General features: G+C 40.5%; 1 protein-coding gene across 13 annotated transcripts; it reads left to right on the plus strand.

Moving 5' to 3' along the window:
- The first annotated feature begins 1,568 nt into the window (after window positions 1-1,568).
- kdm2aa (lysine (K)-specific demethylase 2Aa) lies at window positions 1,569-22,770 on the plus strand. 13 transcript variants are annotated; one of them, XM_028416345.1, is made up of 28 exons: window positions 1,569-1,725; window positions 2,939-3,038; window positions 3,664-3,814; window positions 5,194-5,347; window positions 5,677-5,755; window positions 5,904-5,950; window positions 6,951-7,129; window positions 7,214-7,320; window positions 7,466-7,559; window positions 8,207-8,360; window positions 8,435-8,550; window positions 10,004-10,130; window positions 11,717-11,958; window positions 12,058-12,135; window positions 12,391-12,518; window positions 13,227-13,350; window positions 14,278-14,406; window positions 14,480-14,563; window positions 14,688-14,954; window positions 16,110-16,142; window positions 16,275-16,377; window positions 16,523-17,131; window positions 17,215-17,374; window positions 18,738-18,986; window positions 19,081-19,244; window positions 19,327-19,473; window positions 21,835-22,053; window positions 22,281-22,770. In XM_028416345.1, the coding sequence occupies exons 4-28, from the start codon at window positions 5,275-5,277 to the stop codon at window positions 22,460-22,462; spliced, it is 3,894 nt and encodes a 1,297-aa protein (XP_028272146.1). In that variant the 5' UTR covers window positions 1,569-1,725; window positions 2,939-3,038; window positions 3,664-3,814; window positions 5,194-5,274; the 3' UTR covers window positions 22,463-22,770. The 13 variants fall into 13 exon arrangements, with proteins under 13 accessions (XP_028272146.1, XP_028271979.1, XP_028272231.1 ...); XM_028416081.1 differs by lacking the exon at window positions 1,569-1,725 and adding an exon at window positions 1,808-2,678; XM_028416178.1 differs by lacking the exon at window positions 3,664-3,814 and having other exon boundaries at window positions 5,209-5,347.
- Window positions 22,771-22,803: the final 33 nt, after the last annotated feature.

Raw genomic sequence — 22,803 nt, forward strand, 5'->3', positions numbered from 1 at the left:
TGATCTGCTGCGCTCTGTCCTCTCATGTCTGTCTCTTGGATTGTCCCGTAATAACTGGGTTGGATTTTGCTAGTAGAACGTTTTTCTCTTGTCAGCTAACTGTGCTCAGAGTGAGCATGGCTCCTCTGTCCAGTTTGGTTTTCATGTTCTTTTTCCTGTTTTCATTTGGTTTGCAGGTAAATCTGCTCCAACCAGTGCCTCTATTTAACAGACAGCAATAACAGAACGTTGATGAGCAAGTAGTTCCATGTTAATATCATATAGGCTGAATTCCATCAAGCCATTTGTATTTATGATTACATCATCATTTGAGACAAAACTACTTCATTTCACTGTCCATTCTATGCTGTTTTCTCCTTAAACAATGTGTCACACTTAGAAATGGGACAACCACACCTCCTCACTAAGCTCAGACTTTCAGTCTGCACCTTACTCAGTGTCGCTCTGAGAATGTTCTTAAATCAAATTTAAGCTAAGAGTTCTTATTAATTTTTAGGGATTTTGAGATAAGAACTCTCTGAGGGGATTCTTAGAATCTTTGTGAATATGGCCCTTGTTCTCTAACATTTACGTGCAGATAGTGCATTTGATTTTATTTTCACCTTCATTTTCAACTGTTCATCTTCCACTTTTCCACATGCAAAGTATTGATATCCTTATTTGCAGCCCTTAGGTTACTGTTGCTTCCATTCAAAGCTGCCTAAAAAAAGATTTGAAGTATTATCAACTCAGGAGAAGCTAAAAAAACACACACACACAAAATAATCAGGCCACCACACGTATTATGATGCACTATATAAACTCAGTATGGAGACAGCCATTTTGGTGTTTTTTTTTTTAGTGGTATGTTATGATGTAGAACCATACTGCTGTGCCAATACTTTGTAGTACTTTGACTACATGACTGCATCTGATGATACATTTAATACGATGTGGACATACTGAAAAAATGAAAAAAGAAAGTTACTAAAAAAAAATCCATGTGCTAGAGTGTTGATGTTAAAATGTAAAAATGAATTAAAAAAGAAGGTAGTTAATTTTAAATTGTGCGATTAGACTTTTTTTCCTGAACAAAAAGCCTGTTTATTGGTTACAATAATACTGCCTTGCAGATGTTTTACTGCTTTAGGTGTTAGTTGTTTATTATGAATATGTAATTCATTGTGTGTTTGTGTACTTTCCTCCCTGATCTATTACTCTCTGGTTAGTCTTTGACATTCACGACATTCACATGCTCTTTGTGTTAGATCAACAAATTGTCCCTTTCCTGTTTAACTTATTTGAGGACTTTGTAGCAATGTAATATAAGAAGTGGGACGTTGTTATCTGTAAAAACGTCATTGTTGTAGCTTTTTTCCAGTTATTAGAAAATAATAAAATGACTGAAACAAAATTACGTTTATATGTGATATTTGTTTCATTTGCAGCGCGCGTCACGGTTTGCCATGTTCCTCTCGCTTGCCGTATCCTAGCTACACACGATTGAAAGACAGGCCCCTTCCACCAATCACAAAAGCCAAGCAACATTTTCCAGCCAACCGCCGCCCGTTTGTTCAGAGTACGCTTCCATTTATGGACCTGCAGTCACTTTCTTGTTGAGGCGGAGGAAAGAAAACGTGTCCTCTGTGATGTGAATCTTTGTAAGAAAAAAACAACAAAGAGGACGTCACCCACCTCGGATTACTGCCGGCACCTGGAGGTGGAAGGATTTGTGTAACTATGGGGGTAAGCGTCGTCAAAAACCTTATTTTTCAAGGTAACTGGTTAGTTCTTAGTGATGACTAGTTAGGTTATGCTGGGTAATGGGGCGGTGGTTCGTATGTTGTAACATCACACGATTCGTTGCTTCTCTTGGTCTCTTCCTTTGTGTTTGGCTTCTAATAAACGTCATTGGGATGGAAGAACCAATAAGGTATGAGGTTATTGACGAATGCTGTTATTGGTAGCTTGCCGACTTCTTTTTTGCGTTTACTGGCTGTCGTCGTCCAATCACAGTTGCCACAAAAGACGTCACATGAGTGACACGTCAGTGATTAAATGAATACTTGTCCATCATGTCTGTGATTGGTCCGATGTTACGTTGTGGGCGGGATGTTGCAATGTTTTTGCGGTTGGAGGGAAATGGCGTCTGTTCGGGGACGGCGTTAACTTTACTACGCTAGTACTAATCGTAGTCATTGTTCATGTGCTTTTAATTTGGATATCTAGTCGCCGGCATCTGTTTTTATAATCTTTATCACCATGATGGAAACATAGGCTGTTTAGGACTTTGATTTGTGAACGGGAGAAACAAAACTGTTAGAACGGTGTTGGTTTTATGTTGATTACAATGTTACGCGCGTTTTCTTCCAGTCAGCGTAGAATAATTAGGATCTTTAAATGAGCCCTTCACTGCACTTCCCATGCCCAGCCGACGCAATTCCGAGTGAAGTCAGTGAATGTGAACGACATGAAAAAAGGAAATTTAGAGAAGGTACGTGCAACGTTAGGCGCGTTCAAGAGATGTGTTTTGGGGTAGCCAAATGTTTATGTCGCCACAAGATTTGTTAGTCAGCATCATACGGATTAATGTTCCGTTAGGATGGACTGTAATGTGTTCTAGTGGCTATAGTGCCGTTGAATATATAGCTTTCCCAGTGATAATGGATAATTCCAAGCCACGACACAGCAAAAGGCTGGTAAGTTTCACGCTTAAAAGTAAAACGCTGTCTTGAACTAACGGTTAAAAAATAGACAACCATTATGTACAAGTAATCATCATTACAATGCCATGAATTATTCTGCAGGTGAATGGTAAATCAAATCGAGGGTTATTATACCCTGAAATATTATCTTTTGGCCAGATGCAAATGCAAGTCTGCAAACGTTTATTTACCAGGGATATAAATGGCTAGAAATTTTGATAATATATATTTTGGGGCATTTTTGCCTTTGGTAGTTGACAGTGGAGAGACAGGAATCAGCAGGGGCAGAGAGTGAGAGATGACTTGCAGCACATGGCAGTTGCACTGAGGACAATGGGGCACCCACTCTAGCAGGTGAGCTGTCTGAGTGCCCAAGTTCTGAATGTTTCTACAATAATCAACATGTCTTTTTTTTTATTTCTCGTGTCAAATGAGCTGAACAGAGATGTCTGTCATGTTACATTACACTATTTGTTGCATGTTGAAGTTCCATTGTTACAGTGAGTACAGAAAGTATTCAGACCCCCTTAAATTTTTCACTCTTTGTTATGTTGCAGCCATTTGCTAAAATCATTTAAGTTCATTTTTCCCTCATTAATGTACACACAGCACCCATATCGACAGAAAAACACAGAATTGTTGACATGTTTTCAGATTTATTAAAAAAGAAGAACTGAACTATCACATGGTCCTAAGCATTCAGACCCTTTGCTCAGTATTTAGTATAAGCAGCCTTTTGACCGAATACGGCCATGAGTCTTTTTGGGAAAGCTGCAACAAGTTTTTCACACATGGATGTGGGGATCCTCTGCCATTCCTCCTTGCAGATTCTCTCCAGTTCTGCCAGGTTGGATGGTAAACATTGGTGGGACTCTCCAGAGATGCTCAATCAGGGCTCTGGCTGGGCCCTTCAAGAACAGTCACAGAGTTGTTGTGAAGCCACTCCATTATTTTAGCTGTGTGCTTGTCTTGTTGGAAGGTAAACCTTCGGCCCAGTCTGAGGTCCTGAGCACTCTGGAAAAGGGTTTCGTCCAGGATATCCCTGTACTTGGCCGCATTCATCTTTCCCTCGATTGCAACCAGTCAACAAAAAATGCGTCATGATGACGAGGCACTAATCGCCATAATAGATAAGTGGCAAATATTAATCGTTTTTCTGACGATTAATTGCACACGATACGATTTTGCCTAATCTTAGTGCACTTAGTCACTTAATTTTTTTAGTTAGAACTGACTTGCTCTAACCAAAATCTTTAGTTTTCATCCAGCCTCCTAAAATGCACTTGTAATTGTAAAAAACAAAAATAACTGTTATGTTATTCAGATTCAAATATAGTAAATTAAATCATGTAATGTACATGATGCAGCATACAAACTAGTTAAGAGGTGGGAGAGATTAGGGAGCACAAGGGGCTCAGAGGCTCATCCTGGGATTATCCCTGTGTCACATGTCATGATCCAGGAGCCCCCTAGTTTTGTCTCCATCAGTTAGCGCTAATATTTGAGGGCAATGCAAAGATTTTTTTAAATATTTATTTAGATTTATAAAGATTATTATGTATAATATACTGCTCAGAAAATAAAGGGAACAATAAAATAACACGTCATAGAGCTCCATGAATGAAATATTCCAGTTGAAAATCTTCATTCATACCCGAGTGGAATATATTGAGAACAAAATAACAAAAAATGATCAATGTATATCAAAATTATTATCCCATGGAGGTCTGAATTTGGAAACAATACTCAAACTAAAAGTGGAAAATCACATTACAGGCTGAGCCAACTTGAGTGGAAATTCCTCCAGACAAGTCAAAATGAGGCTCAGTAGTGTGTGTGGCCTCCACGTGCCTGTATGTACCTCCCTACTACACCTGGGCATGCTGATGAGGCTGCGAATGTTGTCCTGAGGGACACAGCTCTCATTGATGTGCCATCCTGGATGAGCTGCACTACCTGAGCAACTTGTGTTAATTGTAGACACCACCTCATGCTACCTCTAGGGGTGAGAGCACTGACAAAATAAAAAGTGAGCATCAGGCAGAAAGGATGAGAACAGAGAAATGGTCTGTGGTCAGCACCTGCAGACCCTCTGCTTTATAGGGCTGTCTTGATAACTGCCTCTCATTTCCACCTGTTGTCTGTTCCATTTACACAACAGCAGCTGAAACTGATTCACAGTCAGTGTTGATCCTAACTGGACAGGCTGATTTCACAGTGTGATTGAGTTGGAGTTGCATTGTTTTGTTTAAGTGTTCCCTTTATTTTTTTGAGCAGTGTATAAAATTTTAAAAAATTTAAGCAATTTCCCCCTGGGATCAATAAAGTATTTCTGATTCTGATTCTGATTCTGAAAAGAAGCCCTACTTTCTTTCTGTCCTAATAATCTCGTGTTATGTTCGCTGAGGCCATAGTTTCTCCTTTATGGTGAATTAGGGGGTGAGTCATATTAATTTTGAGAACTAGAAATGACACTATTTAACAGATGTGTTTCTGATCTCCCCCCTAATGCTCCCCTCACTAGCGGGCTGGTACCAGGCGACGTTACCATGATGATGGCATCTCAGATGAGGAAATTGATGGAAGGAGGATGTTTGACCTGGAAGAGAAGGTTAACAGTCAGAGGTTTAGCTCTGACATGGTAGTTCGGATGGAGGGGAAAGGTAGGCAAGTGTTGTTCACTTTACTTTGTTTTATACAAACTCAGTTCACCATGACAAAGTTTAACAAGTGCCATAAGCATCTTACTTGATAGTGTAACGTCTCATACCAGCATCAGTTTTAATTAGCAGAAAGGGCAGCTTGAGTTAACGTGATTTGAATTAATAGTTAATGCTTTAAACTTCACTCTGAAGTCATAATCACCTGCACAAATATATATATATATATATATATACACATATATATACACAGTCATATATGGTATGGACAGACATGGTTTTAACCTGCACTTTATCTAGTTGGGGATTGTAATTGCTGCTGTATTTCTCAGACTTTACATATGAGTTCATCCAACGAGGGGGTCTCAGAGATCCAATCATTTTTGAAAAGCCTGAAGGGCTGGGAGTCAAGTAAGCACCCCCGTTTTCTTTTTCTCATCTATATTGACCAGAAATTTTACATTTGTAACTTATTTTTCTCCCTCAAGCAGTCACCACTGACATGACCTAATTAACAGTATAAACCAGACAACATGATGTGAGACTTTTTATTCAATAGGATGCCAGATCCAGACTTCAGTGTCAATGATGTCAAGATGTTTGTTGGTAAGTTTTGTCAGCTTCATTCTTGGAGGTAGAGCTGTGTCCTGTCCGACTTAGACAAAACCTCATCTACTAAATATTCAGTCTTTTAGCATGTTTATAAGGTTTTTAATATGCAAAAATATAGCATGTAATTATTTTTCCATTTTCCCCTTTCACCAAGCACTACATTTCAGTAAAGGCTTACATATTTCCACCATTTTAAATACATGTATTAATATTTTTATATAGGTTTACACATTTATATCTTATAATAACTGAAAAAGGATTTTTATAAATAAGACAACTGATTATATTGAAAAGCAGGGCCTTTGACATCACGGACAAACCCTTGACCTCACATCCTAGGCTCCCATTGTTTTGTTCACTCTGTAAAATAAACTTCACTCATAATACCTGAACACAACACAAATACATTACCCATTGCTCTAACTGTTGCTAAAATCCTCCTAAACTAGTAAAGCAGAACAACAGATTAGTATGAATAGACTTCTTTAGAGAACATACCACTATGGAAAGTATGACTTGCATGGACTAGCATGACGCCTCCCTCAATAATAATCTCATTAGCACCCATATGAACCACTCCACTCTTTAATAATAATCATAATAACCCCTGCAAGGTAAAGGGAGGCAGGCCAACTATATATACTAACTAGTTCTTGTTGGGCTGGGCTTTAAGTTTGAATGGACAGTGCAGGCGGGCCTGACAATGTACAGAGGGACAGAGCCCAGATGGCCCTGCTGTCCCACCCCATGCCTCCCTTTCTTTAAGCCCAGAACAGTGGGTGTGTGCCTAAGCTCATAGTTGGATGTATGAAATTAATGGATGTCCTGATAATGCCTATAAAGCCCCCATCACCACTTGCACACACGATTAGTCACTACATTTTACACTCGTCATGTCACCATGTCCTCTTTGTCAATAGTACTGTTTGTGTTTGTGCTTTATACCATTGCAGAATAGTATGAATAGAATAAATAATAGAAACACTCCTCTCAGGTAGCAGACGCATGATAGATGTGATGGATGTGAGCACTCAGAAAGGGACGGAGATGTCCATGGCTCAGTGGACACGGTACTATGAGACCCCTCCATCTCAAAGAGAGAAGCTCTACAATGTCATCAGCCTGGAATTCAGTCACACTAAGCTGGAGAACCTTGTCAAGAGACCAGCCACAGTATGCACACATACACACTTACAAAGGAAATCCTTCAACAGAAAGTCTCTTTGTCCTGATTGTTCTCCTCTGTTTTGTATGTAGATAGATCTCATAGATTGGGTGGACAACATGTGGCCTCGTCATCTGAAAGAGAGACAGAGAGATTCAACCAATGCCATCAATGACATGCAGTACCCCAAAGTACAGAAGTTGGTCCCTCATTTTTCACTTTTTGTTTGGAGTCAAGTCTGTACCAGCTTCAACTGAAAAATGACTCATTTAGTACTAAATTTAATTTCAGAACGAGGTATTTTCTTACAAATTGATGTTTGAATGAAATTTCTGTCTCTGCAGATACTGCTTGATGAGTGTGGAAGGCTGCTACACAGACTTTCACATTGACTTTGGAGGGACTTCAGTGTGGTATCACATACTGAGAGGGACCAAAGTGGGTGCAACAATGATGGGGATCTGTACCTATCAGCCATAACATTATGACACCCTGGGCCCCCTGAATTGTTCCACAGCCCAACACACCACAAAATTCGATGCACTAAAATAAGTATCATAAGCATATGAATGTCTCCAGCCTTTGGAACTACATACATAGCTTGTCTTTTGAATAGGACCACACAGGCCAGCCTTCGATCTCTACATGCATAATTGAACCTTGGCGGCCCATAATCTTGTTGCAAGTTCAGTGTTTTTTCTTCCTTGGACCACTATCGGTCACAATTTGGCCCGTTATAATTGATGAAATCCTCCTGCTGGCCCATTATTCCTGCTTCAAACACAAACTTTTAGGAGCTGCCTAATATATGTATAATATACATCCACTGGCAGGTGCCATGAACATGAGATAATGAGTATTATTTACCTGTCATTAACTAATGTTATGGCTAATTGGTGTGCCCCTTCTGTTACTGTCTCTTGAGTTATTTTTTACACCTTAGTTTTTGCTCTGTTGTACATTTGTGTTGACTATATGTTGTAGAATTAAATAAGAAAAGCAGGGGTTTACGCTTTCCAATACAGCACTAAAACTGGCAACTTGTGAGGAGGGAAGATTGGGTTTCAAAATCTGTGTGATTTTAGGTATTCTGGCTAATCCCACCAACCCCTGAAAACCTGGAGTTGTATGAGAACTGGGTGCTCTCTGGGAAACAGGGAGATATCTTCCTGGGAGATCGAGCATCTGACTGCCAGAGGATTGAATTGAAGCAGGGCTGCACTTTGATCATACCGTCAGGTACACACTTGACAGTCATCAGAATATACTGCTGGATCATGTGACAGAAATTAATGCCTCTGTTTAATGATCAGGTTGGATTCATGCTGTTTACACCCCCATGGACTCTATGGTGTTTGGAGGAAACTTCCTGCACAGTTTCAACATCCCTATGCAGCTTAACATCTGTAATATAGAGGACAGAACGCGGGTAGGGATCACAGCACTCTTATACAGTTGGGAAAATAATTATTTGAACCCTTGCTGATTTTGTTAGTTTGCCCACTAACAAAAGGTAGGTTTATTTGAACAGTGAGAGACAGAACAATCAAACAGAACAGAAAATCTAGAAAAATACAGGAAAAGAAATTTAAAAATTAATTCACATTTTCATGAATGAAATAAGTATTTGATCTCCTGTCAATCAGTAAGATTTCTGCTCACAGGTGTGCTTTATACAGGTAAGGAGCTGACACTGGGAGCCCTCTCAGCTCGTTACCAGTATAAGTGACACCTGTCCACAGAAGTAATCAGTCAATCCAGATTCCAAACTCTTCACCATGGCCAAGACCAAAGAGCTTTCCAAGGATGTCAGGGACAAGACCGTGGACCTACACAAGACTGAAATGGACTACAAGACCATCACCAAGCAGCTGGGTGAGAAGGTGACGACGGTTGGTGTGATTATTCACAAATGGAAGAAACATAAAATAACTGCCAATCTCCCTCGGTCTGGAGCTCCATGTAAGATGTCACCTCGTGGAGTTTCAGTGATAATGAGAACGGTGAGGAATCAGCCCAGAACTACTCAGGAGGAACTGGTCAATGATCTCAAAGCAGCTGGGACCATAGTCACCAAGAAAACAGATGGTAACACAGTACGCTGTGAAGGACTGAAATCCTGCATTGCCCGCAAGGTCCCCCTGCTCAAGGAAGCAAATGGCTGGCTGAAAGTGTTGTGGTCAGATGAGACCAAACTCCAGCTCTTTGGCATCAACTCAACTTGCTGTGTTTGGAGGAGGAGGAATGCTGCCTATGACTCCATGAGAACATTCTTCCCTCAGCCAGGGCATTGAAATGGGTCGTGGGTGGGTATTCCATCATGACAGTGATCCAAAAAACACAGCCAAGGCAACAAAGGATTGATCAAGGAGAAGCATATTAAGGTCTGTGTGGCCTAGTCAGTCTGCAGACCTTAATCCTATAAAAAATCTGTGGTCTGAAGGTCTGAGTTGCCAAACATCAGCCACCAAACATTAATGACTTGGAGAGGATCTGCTGAAGTGGGACAAAATCCCCCTGAGATGTGTGCAAACCTTGTGGCCAACTACAAGAAACCTCTGACCTCTGACTGTCAGCAAAGGTTTTACCTACCTACCTAAGTACTAAAGCAAGTTTTACAAAGGGATCAAATACAAACAATCAAATTGTGAAAATGTGAATTAATTTATAACTTTTTTTGAACTGCACTTTTCTGGATTTGTTGGTATTGTTCTCTCACTTCAAATAAACCTACCATTAAATTTATAGACTGATCTTTTTTTGTTAGTGGGCAAACTTGCAAAGTCAGCAGAGGTTCAAATAATTTTTTCCCTAACTATATACCGGTAAGCTCGAAATGATGGGAAGTGATGATTTTAGAGTGGCCCTGTCACCTGTTACAGGTTCCAGTGAAGTTTCGTTACCCCTTCTACTATGAGATGTGTTGGTATGTGTTGGAACGCTATGTCTTCAGTTTGAGCAAGATCTCCTACCTCACACCAGAATTTCAGAAACACTCACTGGGCATTGGTGAGTAAACAGCCATAATAGAACCACTATTATATTTCAGTGTTTTTGTGAAGTTTATTTATGTGCTGTCATGCGTCTTTGAAACATTGCTGATCATTAAAAAGGGTCCGGAACCAGAAGCTGTCCCATACAGACCCGAACTTACAACCAAAACGGCAGGTTATTTTTTACAAACCTGACGGGACACTTTTTACGCGGTGCAGCTTTCGTTGACTTTACAGTTGTGGCTTAGCTCATTAGGAAATGTATAGACCAATTACATGCCAGTTAATTCATCCCACGTGATAACTCTCAACCAGTAAGTCTGGGCATTCCAGGTGGTAAAATTTGCGACTTTAGAATACAGACAGAGACTCGGAGGCAAGTTACACGCAGGTTATACATGAAAAGATGGGAGAAAGGAAAAGAGAGACATTGATACCAGTACAGCCTTCTTGCACCTTGAATAATTAGATAAATAATGTGTTAAGAAACAGTAAATAGTCCTACAGTAATGTTAAACAGTTACGCTAATTTTGTCATGGGTTGCAGGTTGTTTCTGTCACGCTGATATTCAGTAAATCCACAAATTCAATTCCTCCCCTCTATCCTCTGCTCTCACACACTCACGTCTTTGTTGCCATACCTGTCGTACAAAGAAAGTTGCTGTTGGAATTTGCAAAGCACTAGAATTTATGCTGCTCTCTAGATATGACAAAGCCAGTGGACATTTGAATTATTTTCTGTGGACTTTACAGTGCATTCAAAATTTAGACCAGGGTTCAATAACCATCATTGGATTGAGGAGGATGAGGGAAGACAGGACAGAGGATTACAGATTATTTTCAAGCAAACGGAATACACGTCTACTTGTATGTGTAGATATAATATCGTCATATCTGTTCTCTGTAATGTATGATGTTTGCTGCATGTTTGTTTCTCTGTCTCTCTATTTCATCCTCTCTGTCCTGTCTCCCTCTTCTCCTCCTCTAACTGGCTGACTGTCAGTAGGAAGGTTCTCCTTATGAGTCGGGTCCTGTTCAAGGTTTCTTCCTGTTAAAATTGTTAAGTTTTTCCTGCCACTGTTGCTCTTAAAGGGGTTTAGGCTCTGGGTCTCTGTGAAGGGCTTTAAGACAATTCTGACTGTAAAATGCACTATATAAATAAAATTGAATTTAATATATTGGCATGTGTGCGTACATATGTATAGTATATACACACACACCTACTTCAAGAATGTTTTTTCTAACTGGAACTCTTTATCTTTAAGTTGAATACCCCTGTTTTAGGAGATATGTTTTAAACCACAGAGAAAAATCCCTCAGGAGTTAGTTTAGGTTATGATTCAGATATTGTGTTTGAATAGACTTTATTCAGTTCAACACAAGGCAAACCAAACAGTGGATTGATGCCATATAGTGGCCCGTTGCTTGACATCTACACTGTGAGTAGAGCAGTTGCAAGTGAATGTGGCGAGAACCTACATTCGCCGAGTTGGCATGTGCATAAGTTGTATCTCATACAAGACCTTGCTTACCATATTGTTTGGGAAGAACATCGACCCTGTGTTTCAGCTTCGCCAAATAAATGTGTAACTGTTTTCTAAGGTCTGAAGAAGCCGTCCCGGTCTGATGCAACCAGTGAACATGTGAAAGAGGATGAGGAGGATGGTGGCAGTGCCGCAGAGGCTGAGAAGCAGTCTGACAATCCTGCTCTTAAAGTCTACCTGACTCCTCTTGAGCTGGACGGACTGTGGACTGTGCTGGGTAAACTAGAGTCTCTGTCTTCTAATAAGAAGTGTATCCCTGCAGGGATACAAAGTGCTGCAGCACTTATTACACACATAAAGGTAAAGTCCATCTGAATATCAGTTTGCCAGCATTATAATAAAACCCATTTGCTGTCTTGATAACATATGCCCTCATACCTCTCTTTTATTTCACTGCAGGCATTATTGAAAGAGCATGCAAATGACAATCCAGAATATTCCTACACAGGAAAACCCATTGTCAAATGGCCAAAGAGGGTGAGCAGTTTTGAGACGCACACATATGTATATATGTAATCTTTATATATATATAAAGCAACAATTTAAAATAAATAATTGTACTCATGGTCACGTTTATACAGTATTAACAACTATACGAAAAAGCACATTAGTGTAAAAAGTTCCTGCTTTGTGTTGGTGTCGAGTTGTATTTGCACCTGCATTTTTAGTTCACCCCTTTTTCCTGTAGCCATCATCATTGTTCCTGTACCTTTTTCTGCTGCATTTTAACAGCCCTTATGGTACCAGCCTCCTCCACCACCACCACCACCTCCTCGTCCTAAACTGGCCTCCACTCAAATCATCCCAAGACCTCAGAAACCAGCCTCTTCCATGTCTGTGCTAAGACGGCGCAGAGTCAGGTAAAGCTTTGTGTGTGGATTTCAGTTACCGGTATGCCTGTTTAGGCTTGTTTTTTTTACTTCAACAAATTCTTCTCACTGGTTTATTTTTTTCTTGTAGAATATGTGTACGGTATTAGTTTTAGTTTTTACTGGACCTTTGGTGTATTTCTGTTAGATTAGACTTAGATTAGAAGTTATAAGATTCATTTGGGGCACACATACTAGCAAATTTGCAGTCAAAGGAGAAGTCGGAGACTTCTTACACTTAGATGGCATGTAGATTCACTGCCGTGGTGCTCCAGAGGACTTCTGTAAACACAACGAACACATGAGGTGTCACTGCCCACCTTGCCTTTTATGGGCAAATTCTTTACCATGTGTAGGTGCATAAATGCATGAGTTGCTGCCATGTGATTGAATAATTGGCTATTTGCGTTAACAAGCAATTGAACAGGTGTAATAAAGTGACCGGTGCGTGTAGCTCACCTGGTTAAGCAGGGTAGAAGGATAAGGTCCTCTTTGCAGTGGTGGTGCTAGTTGGAATGAAGCCTGTGCCTTTTGCTGCTTTACATCCTTTGTCCTAAAATGCTGAAAAGGAAAAACAAAGAAGTGGACAACACTAATACACTGCAAGAAAACTTTGAGCATCTGCTCCTCTAGTATGAAGTCAGTGTAGGTGTCTGTCTGTCTTCTATAATCCTTCATCTAATGTTTCCTCTGTTTCAGATGTAAACGATGTGAAGCTTGTATGAGACCAGAGTGTGGAGACTGTAACTTCTGCAGAGACATGAAAAAGTTTGGAGGACCAGGGAAACTCAAGCAGACCTGTGTTCTACGGCAGTGTCTCTCTGTACGTAACTTTAAAGTTTACATGTGTATGTATGTACATATATAAACTTTATTTTTGTATATATGTTTATATTTGTACTCTATATGTGCAAAATAGAGATTTAAAAAAATGATTACTGAAATCCTATTTGCACCTGAAAATGTCAGTTAAAAACATTCCAATAATTTGCACATGCCACATTCATAGGTATCCTAGCCTATCATCATATAACAGTTTTTAAATATTATAATAATGATGGGATGTAATGTTGAAATGTGAATTGTTCAATTCCTTGGATGATCTTATGGATGTCTTACTCTAACCTTGTGTTTACAAACACTAGTGTCTCATTTCAAGTACAGAGGGTATGCATATGTCAGTGTGGTGTCACCCACCGAGAGGCAAAAAGTCTATTGTTAAACTGTGGCCTAAGAAAAATCAAAAATGCATCTAAAAAAGTTGAACAGTTTATTGAACAGCTTATTTGTTATTCATTGTAGATTTAACAAGAAATCTCAGGTATTGTTTTTACAACCTGCTGAAATCTAAAGAGTACAGCAGCCAAAATGTCAGTATGACATACTTGGCATGACTTTGGTTATTGATACTTTTAAACAAAATGTATCATTACATCTTGTACCATGATATAAATATTAATTACTAAAATTACTAAATTTAACATTAATTTAATTAATCACATACATATACAGGTCCATTTTACTCCTGTATTTGACGTTTCACCTACTGAGTTCAAGTGAGGCAGTAGTGTTTGCCTCATTGACATATGGGCGTTACACATACATGTTCTTTTGCACTACACACTAATTTTCTAAAACATGATTTTTAGGACTCATAGTGTAATGTAGTTAAATTCATATGTTTAATAATTTAATACAAAAGAAGTGTGTTGAACATGGCTGAGTTGTAACCAGCTTCTGTGTTCTCTAGCCGGGCCTTCCTCTGTCTGCAGTTTGTGAGATCTGCAAGGAGCCTAATCAGGAGGAAACTGGTGACCCTTCCCTCATTTTGATGGAATGTTCCAACTGTGCACAGATTGTCCATCCTGCCTGTCTCACGGTACAGCACATTTATGTTTCACTGTATTCATCTGCCTCTTTTTCTATGAATATAACTGCATTTTCATTTATAGGTTCAGGGAGAAGGAGTGGTGAATAAAGATCTACCCAGCTGTTGGGAGTGCCCAAAGTGTGTTCAGGGGATCACTGACCCAGAGGTACACAATTAATAGTTACCAATTAAAGCAGGTTACACACACTTGTTTCCAAGCTAATGGGTACTGTGTCTCCTCTTTGTTTTCCATAATTTACTCATTTTTTGGTTGCTTTGTTTTCTTTGAGTTTAATTTAACCCGTCAGTCATCAGGCAGTGATGAATCGTTGGCTGCTGGTCACCAACAGCAAATCTGTCCCCATGGTCCTCTGGTCCTCAGGCTGGGTCCTGGGCCCTCTGCTACTGTAGGGGGTCCTGTGGGCTCCCAGCTTGAAGGGGAGGTTATCCGATGTGGTTTCTTCCCTTCTCCTCCTCTTGCTTCCTGCTCTTCTTCCTCAGCGTCACTTCTATTGGTGGCGGCCCCTCTGCCTTCTCAGCCAATTACCTCGAGACTGGTGAGAGGTGCCGCCTACTCTGTGTAATCCACTCGTCTGTCGCGTGCACCCCACCACTTCTTTGCTTTCCAAAAGAAAGGAAGAGAACACAAACCTGTTGAAAGGGTGTGACAATTACATCTTTTTCCTTAGTTCACCCAAGCACCTCTTTTCCCACACAATTAGCTCATTTCATTTTAAAGCTGCTTTCAGCTCATATTTTCTATACTGCTTTCCCTTCTACTTACTTTCTAAATAATTTGTGTCATTGCTACTCATAATCAACATAGTTTAGAACAGTTTTAACCTGTGGTTGTTTATGTTAAAAGAATTTCTTGATTGGGTCACTCCCAGATGTGAAGCTGAGCTGCACTGACTTTTGTTAAGTACTTTTCCATATCCATATTATAAATAAATACAAATTACAAGTAAATGTTATCAGCACACTAACTGGCACATCATTCCCCACTTGTTATCAAGCAGGATGTTGGAAAGCAGAAGTTCTGAAGAACATTTGATGTCCCTCAGTGTGTAATAGCAGAATATTTGGCTTTCTATTCTGTGGGGTCTTTTCATGTGCTGGCATGGGTTTTTGCTTGGTGCTTCTGCTTCTTCTGTTGTCAAAAAACATACATGCTAGGCCAATTACTGATTTTACATTTACCATAGTGGAAATGGGTTTGTCTCTCTTGGTTCTGAGATGGACTGATGACTTTTTTTATTGGATTTTGTCTAATTGATATCTCCAAGGATGCGTTCACAGTTGTAGTTCAGATCCTGACTGTGTTCGAGAAGGTTGATGTTGAAATCATTCGAATCTGTGCAAGATCCATTGACTTTTTGGTACTGCCTTGTAACAACTCTATCACTGTATTTAGTTAACAGTTACAAATAGTCAACATTCTTGTCTTTGGTATGAGTGCAATGATGTATTCTGGGGTGATCACTACCTCTTCTCCTTGTTTGTAATGGTTTGTATACCATAATTCGAGAGCATTAAATGTTACTTTTACAATGGTTTCTAAGGGGGATTGTGTAGAGCTTGTATAGGCGCTTTTATTTGGATTCACAACAGAATGTGAAATTACACTTTTACAAATGCAAAGTCAAATCTCTTTTCAAATCAGACTTTTTTGATATTGGTTGTGAATTTTTTTTTTCCTTTTATGCCAACAGTCTAAAGTTGAGAAAGGTGACAGCCTTCCAGCGGTAAGTGATGTCCGTATTTTAAAATATTGCGTTTATTTGTTAATGCACTTCAAGATTTGGTTTAATTTGTCTCAGAATAGCTATACCTTTCATATGCAATGATTATTATATTATCTTCCTTCCTATGTCCAGAAGAGGAAATCTTCTTCCCTGCTGGATGCTCGCATGGCCAAAATTTATAGACAACAACGACATAGCCGTGATGGAGATGATTCTGCCAGTGATGACGACGAAGGTTTGTCTGCAAATAAATGAAGATTTTCATTGCCATCGGTCATGACACAAGACAAAATATGATATTTAAATATTCACTGTTCAACGTTTCACCAAAAGTAAAAATGTCTGATCATAATAGCATGATCTTACCCATGCATTTGCAGCCTCTCAGAGAAGAAGGATTGCACTTCATGCCCGTGGGTGGAGCAGCTCCACCAGGAGGCCATTTGGTGCCAACAGGAGAGGCTTGCTGAGAGGAGGCTTAGCCCACAGAGGAAACAGGGGAGGGCTTGCAACTACCACCTCATCGTCTATCCGCAAGCTGAAACGAGGTATTAGCATGGGCAGGGATACTGGGCGGAGGGGACGAGGTGTGAGGCTACGAGGGGGTTCTAGGATGCATCGAAGAGGAGACGAGTCTGAGGAGTCAGATGATGACGATGATGATGAAGAAGAGGACGAAGAGGAGGACAGTGAGGAGGGAGACAAAGAACAACAGCATCATCGACGTAGAAGGCAGCACAAGACTGATGAAGATGAAGATGAAGACGAAGACAGTGAGGGGCAGGAGTTTGACCCTGAGGAGGAGGAGGATATGGACACACTGGAAGATGAAGAGGAGGATGAGGAGGAGGAGATGGAGGAGGAAGGGTGCTGGGATTCAGACCCAGAACCCCCAGTCCTCCTGGTGTCTGATCTAAATGATGACCTCCTGAATGGCTCCTACTTGACTGTCACTCTGCAACGCCCCCACAAGGCCAAGCGGCAATCTGGTAAGATTTCAAGCCCAACATTTACTCTGCAAGCAACTTGTATCTCGCTATAGAAATTGTTTTTTAAACTTTTCACCCCTAAGGCTCTATAGTTCCAAAGCTAGAAGCAGCTATGGGTCCAAGACTAGCTGCATTGAGTGGTCAGCAGGGCTTCGTCCAGAGAAAGAATGCTCTATCCAAACCTTCACGACTTAAGAGTGTAGACTCCACCATGGACAACTTAACCCCAAGAGGACCTGGAAGGTACAACTCAATAAATGGTTACAATTTATTAGAGCTGCTACTTATAATATAAAATGTTATTTGCTATTGTTATTGACTTGGTGCCATTCAATTACCGGTATTACCATATTAATAGTTCTAGGGACCTGACCATTAAAATGTTTTATCTAATCAAGATATGAGTTTTTATATATTGACTTGGTCTGATGTGGTCTTCTATAGGAAAATAAGGACCAAGCAATATATAGCAACAAAGAAACAAAGAAAAAACTAATCAGAAACTTTGACAGTGCTGAAAGACAGAATTTTAATAGGCTAAGCTGAATTGTGAATGTTAGACATCCACACTTTTTCAAAGAGCTTTTAGCTAACTTTCAGAGAAATGCAGTCCTGTTCAACAAGGGTTCTTACAGAGCTCCCAAATGCTGTTCTGCGGTGATTTTAGATTTTTTAGGGCCCAAGCAACAAATGGTGCAAGAGCCCTATTGAAACCCTTTGGGTTATTTTTTCCGACTCGATGATCGCAATTTTGAAGGCCTTAACGTGCCCCAAAACTCACCAAACTTAGTAGAAAAATTTTGAAATTTGCTGACTTTTGAAACGTACATGGGAAAATGGCTCTATAGCGCCCCCTAACGCGAAGCCCCTCTGGCCAGTTTGATACAGGACCATGAAATTTGGCACACATATGTATCACCCAAGCGGCAACCTTAGGGGCTCAAAGTGGAAGCCCATGCGGAAGTGTCAAAACTTGTAATTCACGCTGCAACAGCTGGGGGTTGGCTCCAAAAGCGAGTAATTTCCCATAGACTCCCATGTTAAAATGGCCGATTTCACAGCAGAAAAGAACATGTTTACAGCCTGGTACAAAAAATCGCTGTGGTCTCAGATGATAGGTCCTCTTCTAGTGTCAATTGTAGGGGGGGTGAATTTTTTTCAACTCACTCGTTTCAATTGTATTCGGACTTAAAATTACGCCTAATTATGGGCGTTGCCGCTTGAGTGACAGACAGTTGACGTATCACAGCGTGAGTTTCCTGCTTCCCGATCGCCCGCCCCCCTAAACCCCGCTCGTGCTCGCAGCTGCTTGCAGCTTTACTTTTCTCTTGTTTTTTCTTGTCTTCATGAGACATCTGTGTGACTCTCGCGTATGTACACTGCTCAAAAAAATAAAGGGAACACTAAAATAACACATCCTAGATCTCAATGAAATATTCCAGTTGAAAATCTTCTAAAAACACAGCACCCCATATTGATAGAAAAACACTGATTTTTTTATTTTTGCAGATTTTTTTTAAAAAAAACTAAGTGTGTGCACTAACCTACATTCTGTACGCAGGTAATGTGCAGATTCTGAATGTGTGTATGCATGTTTCTCTCATAGGCTTCGTCTGCGGGGTAGCCACGATGACAGAGGCACCAGAACTCGCTCTACATCTTCTTCAAATGAAGAAGATGCTGCTGGCCATACTGTTTCCTTAGTGTCGCCACCATCATTGCTGTCTCTGCCATCCTTTAAAGATGTGGGCAATGAGGATGGTGGGGAGAAGGAGGTTTGGGTGTCTGTATTCAGATACTTAAACAGAGTTGAGCTGTTAGCCTGCATGACTGTTTGTAAAGCCTGGTACAAATGGTATGTTATACAAAGAACATGCATCTATCAGCATTTGAGTATTCTTTGTTTTTTGCTGGTGACAAAAAAGTCTTGTCTCATTTGTCCTGTGAAGGAGTTGCGACAAACGACTATGGAGCCACATGGACGTGAGTCGATGCAGTCCACTCAGTAACCAGGCCTTAGCAGGCATTATCAAACGTCAGCCCACCTCTCTGGACCTGTCCTGGACACCATTGGCCAAGAGACAGCTTAACTGCCTGCTTACTAGGCTCCCAGGTTTAAAACACCCAAAAAACACACAGGGCCTTTTGTCAACAGAACATGCAATAATACACTCCATCTCTATTTATATTATTAGGTCTGAGGGAGTTAAGGGTGACAGGTCTATCTTGGTCCTGTCTGTCAGCACTGGTCTCTCCCACTCTGCCCCACCTGCGTCTGCTGGAGCTGTGCTGGTGTGAAGGCCTTAAAGATGCCCAAATTAAAGAGATCATCACCCCACCTGGTCAGTAACTACATTATTTCTATTTGTCAGTCTCTGTGATTTGTTGAGTTAGATGCAGTCCTTTATGTGAGGTAATATAATAGCATATTGTGCTATTGAAAAGGGGCAGTGCTAGACTTTAATTTGTGTTTTTTTATTTATCACCTGTGATGTATGTTTTTGTCTATCACTATAAATGTTGATGAAGATTCTCAGTCATCCAGGTCATCATACGTAGAGAAGATTGAAGCAAGGCGTCTGGACTTGTAGAGTTTTCTAGAATTCTCTACAACTCCAGACGTATCACTATAAACATTTCTGTTGTTTAACAGTATTAAAAGTGTGATATCAAAGATATGTGCCTTGGGCTCTTGCAGCCATGTTGCTTACCAAGCCTGGTATTTACATCTCAACAGTAACTACAGAAGTGACATAAATACAAAACTGCAGCAAATTAAGAAAACCTTTTCATTAACCTAACAGCACATGCACTGCAAATACAGAGTCTTTAAAAACATTTGACATTTCTGCATAAATACGACTCAAAATCAGCAAATTTTCACATACATCCTGAAAGCAGACAAAGAAAAAGAGACAAAAACAACTTTGTCAGTTTATTATTTAGGCAAATGATCCACTATGTCTGTAAGTGGAAAAGGTATGTAAACTTGTGCTTTAAGTATGTGTTATCATCAAGCAGAGACCTCCAGGCAGGGTTCTTGCAGGGTCTAGAAATGTCTAAAATTATAAACTTTAAATTTAAGGCCTTAAAACATCTCAATGGCGGCCCGCAAGAAATTAATGTGATTTTGTTTTATAATATGAATTTTTCATATACTGACAACACCGGCCTAGAACTCAGCACGGTTAAAAATTGTTTCACATGGGACGTTTTCCATTGCTGCACATGGAGCAGAGCACAGGTATTAGTGGAGTTGTTGGTGAGAATGGACAGGGGACGTTCTGAAGCAGGAACGTGTGTAAAACTCTTCACACGGCTCTCGGCACACATCTCGGTCACACACACACAAACAGGTTTTGGAGACTTTTGGAGACACTGAACAGCAGCAGAAGCAGCGGTTTAGGTGAACAAACATGTTGGACGCGGAGGAGGGCGATGTTGCTACTCTTTGGTATTTCACGGCTTTGCCTGTTTTCCCAAATAATTCCGCCTTATACATGTTCACCTGAACTGCTGCTTCTGCCGATGATTAGCAGCGAAACAGCATCAGAACCTGTATGTGTGAGACGCTGCGTGTGCTGCAGTGGAGCCGTATGAGCAGTTCTGCACACTAGTTTCTCATGAAGTATGAAAAGTCCGGTCCAAACGGAGTTTATTCTTATTTCTGCCACCTCAGGAACACGAACAGATTTCTCTGTGCTCGTGGAGTATTTAACAAGCTTATGTCACATCACTCCACCTCCTTCATCTACGGTAGTCTGCGTCCACTCAAAGCCACGAGTGAAGCTCAGTATAACCCCCCCCCCCCAATCATTTGTAATTATTTTTAAAACAATAAAAATGTAATACAGCCCTACTGTATTACATGTAACACTAATGTGGATTTTTTTTTTGTACAGTTCTCATGACTGTGGAATAGAGTAACCACTCTACTGCAGTAATTGTTCTCACAATCAATGCAGTTAGGGTTAGGTAACACATCATGCATGAAAAGAGAAACTATACGTCAAATACCGGAAACCAATTTTCTCTGCTTGTTGCAAGCGGTTCCTTGCAACCAGCAAGCTCTTTATAAACCTTGCAAGAGGACCATCCAGTTAGGGACCTTGGGTGTAAAAGCACTTGAGTCTCACTACAAGGCAGACAAACACCAGCTTGCTGTAAAAAGCCTTCAGCGGGCTCAACTATCACCCAGTTTTGTATATCACCCCTGCCGTCCTCCCCTCTGTCAGCGCCCGGTCCACTCCAGCACAGCTTCACTACCACTTCGACTAACGACCTTCAAGCTACATTTGGTTCCAATGAGACATCAAAATCGGAGACGTTTTGGATTCTTCACTCAATTACAAAGCATCTGTCATACAACAGTTGTACTGAGATTTGCAGCATCTTGTTTCGGGTAATGAGTCATGTTGGTCTAAAATTACATTCACAATGGCCTTGAAAGGTTTTCAAAAGGTCTTAAATTTAACTTACTAAAACCTGCAAGAACCCTGCATGAAGACACTGTGAGTGTTAAAAATTGTAGTTCATGCCACAGCATGAGGGGCTGCAAAAACAAGAAATAAACATGTTTACAGCAATGGTAAAACTAAACTGGTCTCAATTGATAAGTTCCCTTCTGGTGACAATTGACGTGTAACTCAAAGCAATCACACTGGCTACTTTAGGTGACCGTTGCTTCAACCTCTTGTTTGCAGGTTTGGAGTCATCCCGCAGCAGACTGAAGAATATGGTGACACTGCGACTGTCTGGTTTGGATATCAGTGAGTCCAGTCTGAGACTTCTTCAGCACCACTTGCACCAACTTGAGAGGCTGGACTTGGCTCACTGCAGGGACATAACAGACTCGTCTGTTGCGTTGCTTGCAGCTGCAGGGACTCACACTCGCAACAACATTACTGAGCTCATACTGGCAGGTGCGTGTCTGAGTACAGTCGTCTGGCCCTTTGTCAAGATTGTTACTGCTTTCTCTGCTACAGCATCTGTCCTGTGACTTACCAATACTTACATTTAGAATTTATCTTTACTTAATTCAAGTTTGATTACATTTGTCTGGCATTTTTGAAAATGATTGCTATGAAGAACTCTAATCTAAAATCTATGATACTGGTACACCTAAATAACCTGTGTGTGCTTTATCCAGGTTGCAATGAGCTGACAGACAACTGTCTGTCCTACCTAAAGCGCCTCTCTTCTTTGACTCTGCTGGACCTCAGAGGCTGTAAGGGCATCAGCAGGAGAGCCTGTGATGTATTCATCTCTGATTTGTCACATGTTGCCCTGTTCTGTATGTTGGAGGAGAAGCTCATCCAGCGCCTAGACTAGTACAAACTTGAAAACTGTTCATCCAAAAGGACCCGAAACAACTCCCAGTGTGTCAAATTTTTTCAACGTTGGTTAAAAGTGAAGCGGAGAGACCACAGACTGGAACTGCTTCTTTGTGAAAAAAATCATACTGAAAAAAAGACTGAAAATTGTCCTGTAAACTAAACAGAGCCTCTCCCATTGTTGCTGGGGGGTGTGCTGTTTACCTTACTGCCATTCTGTTTCTGAATACTGGATTCCATGTGTATATTGTGTTTCACTTGCAAATTATGTACAATTAAAAATGTAATAAAACGAGTAACTTTGTATATTGTAATTAATGAAACTGTTATTACTAGAAC

Source organism: Parambassis ranga, chromosome 1 (genome assembly GCF_900634625.1).
Source record: "Parambassis ranga chromosome 1, fParRan2.1, whole genome shotgun sequence".
Lineage (NCBI taxonomy): Eukaryota > Metazoa > Chordata > Actinopteri > Ambassidae > Parambassis > Parambassis ranga.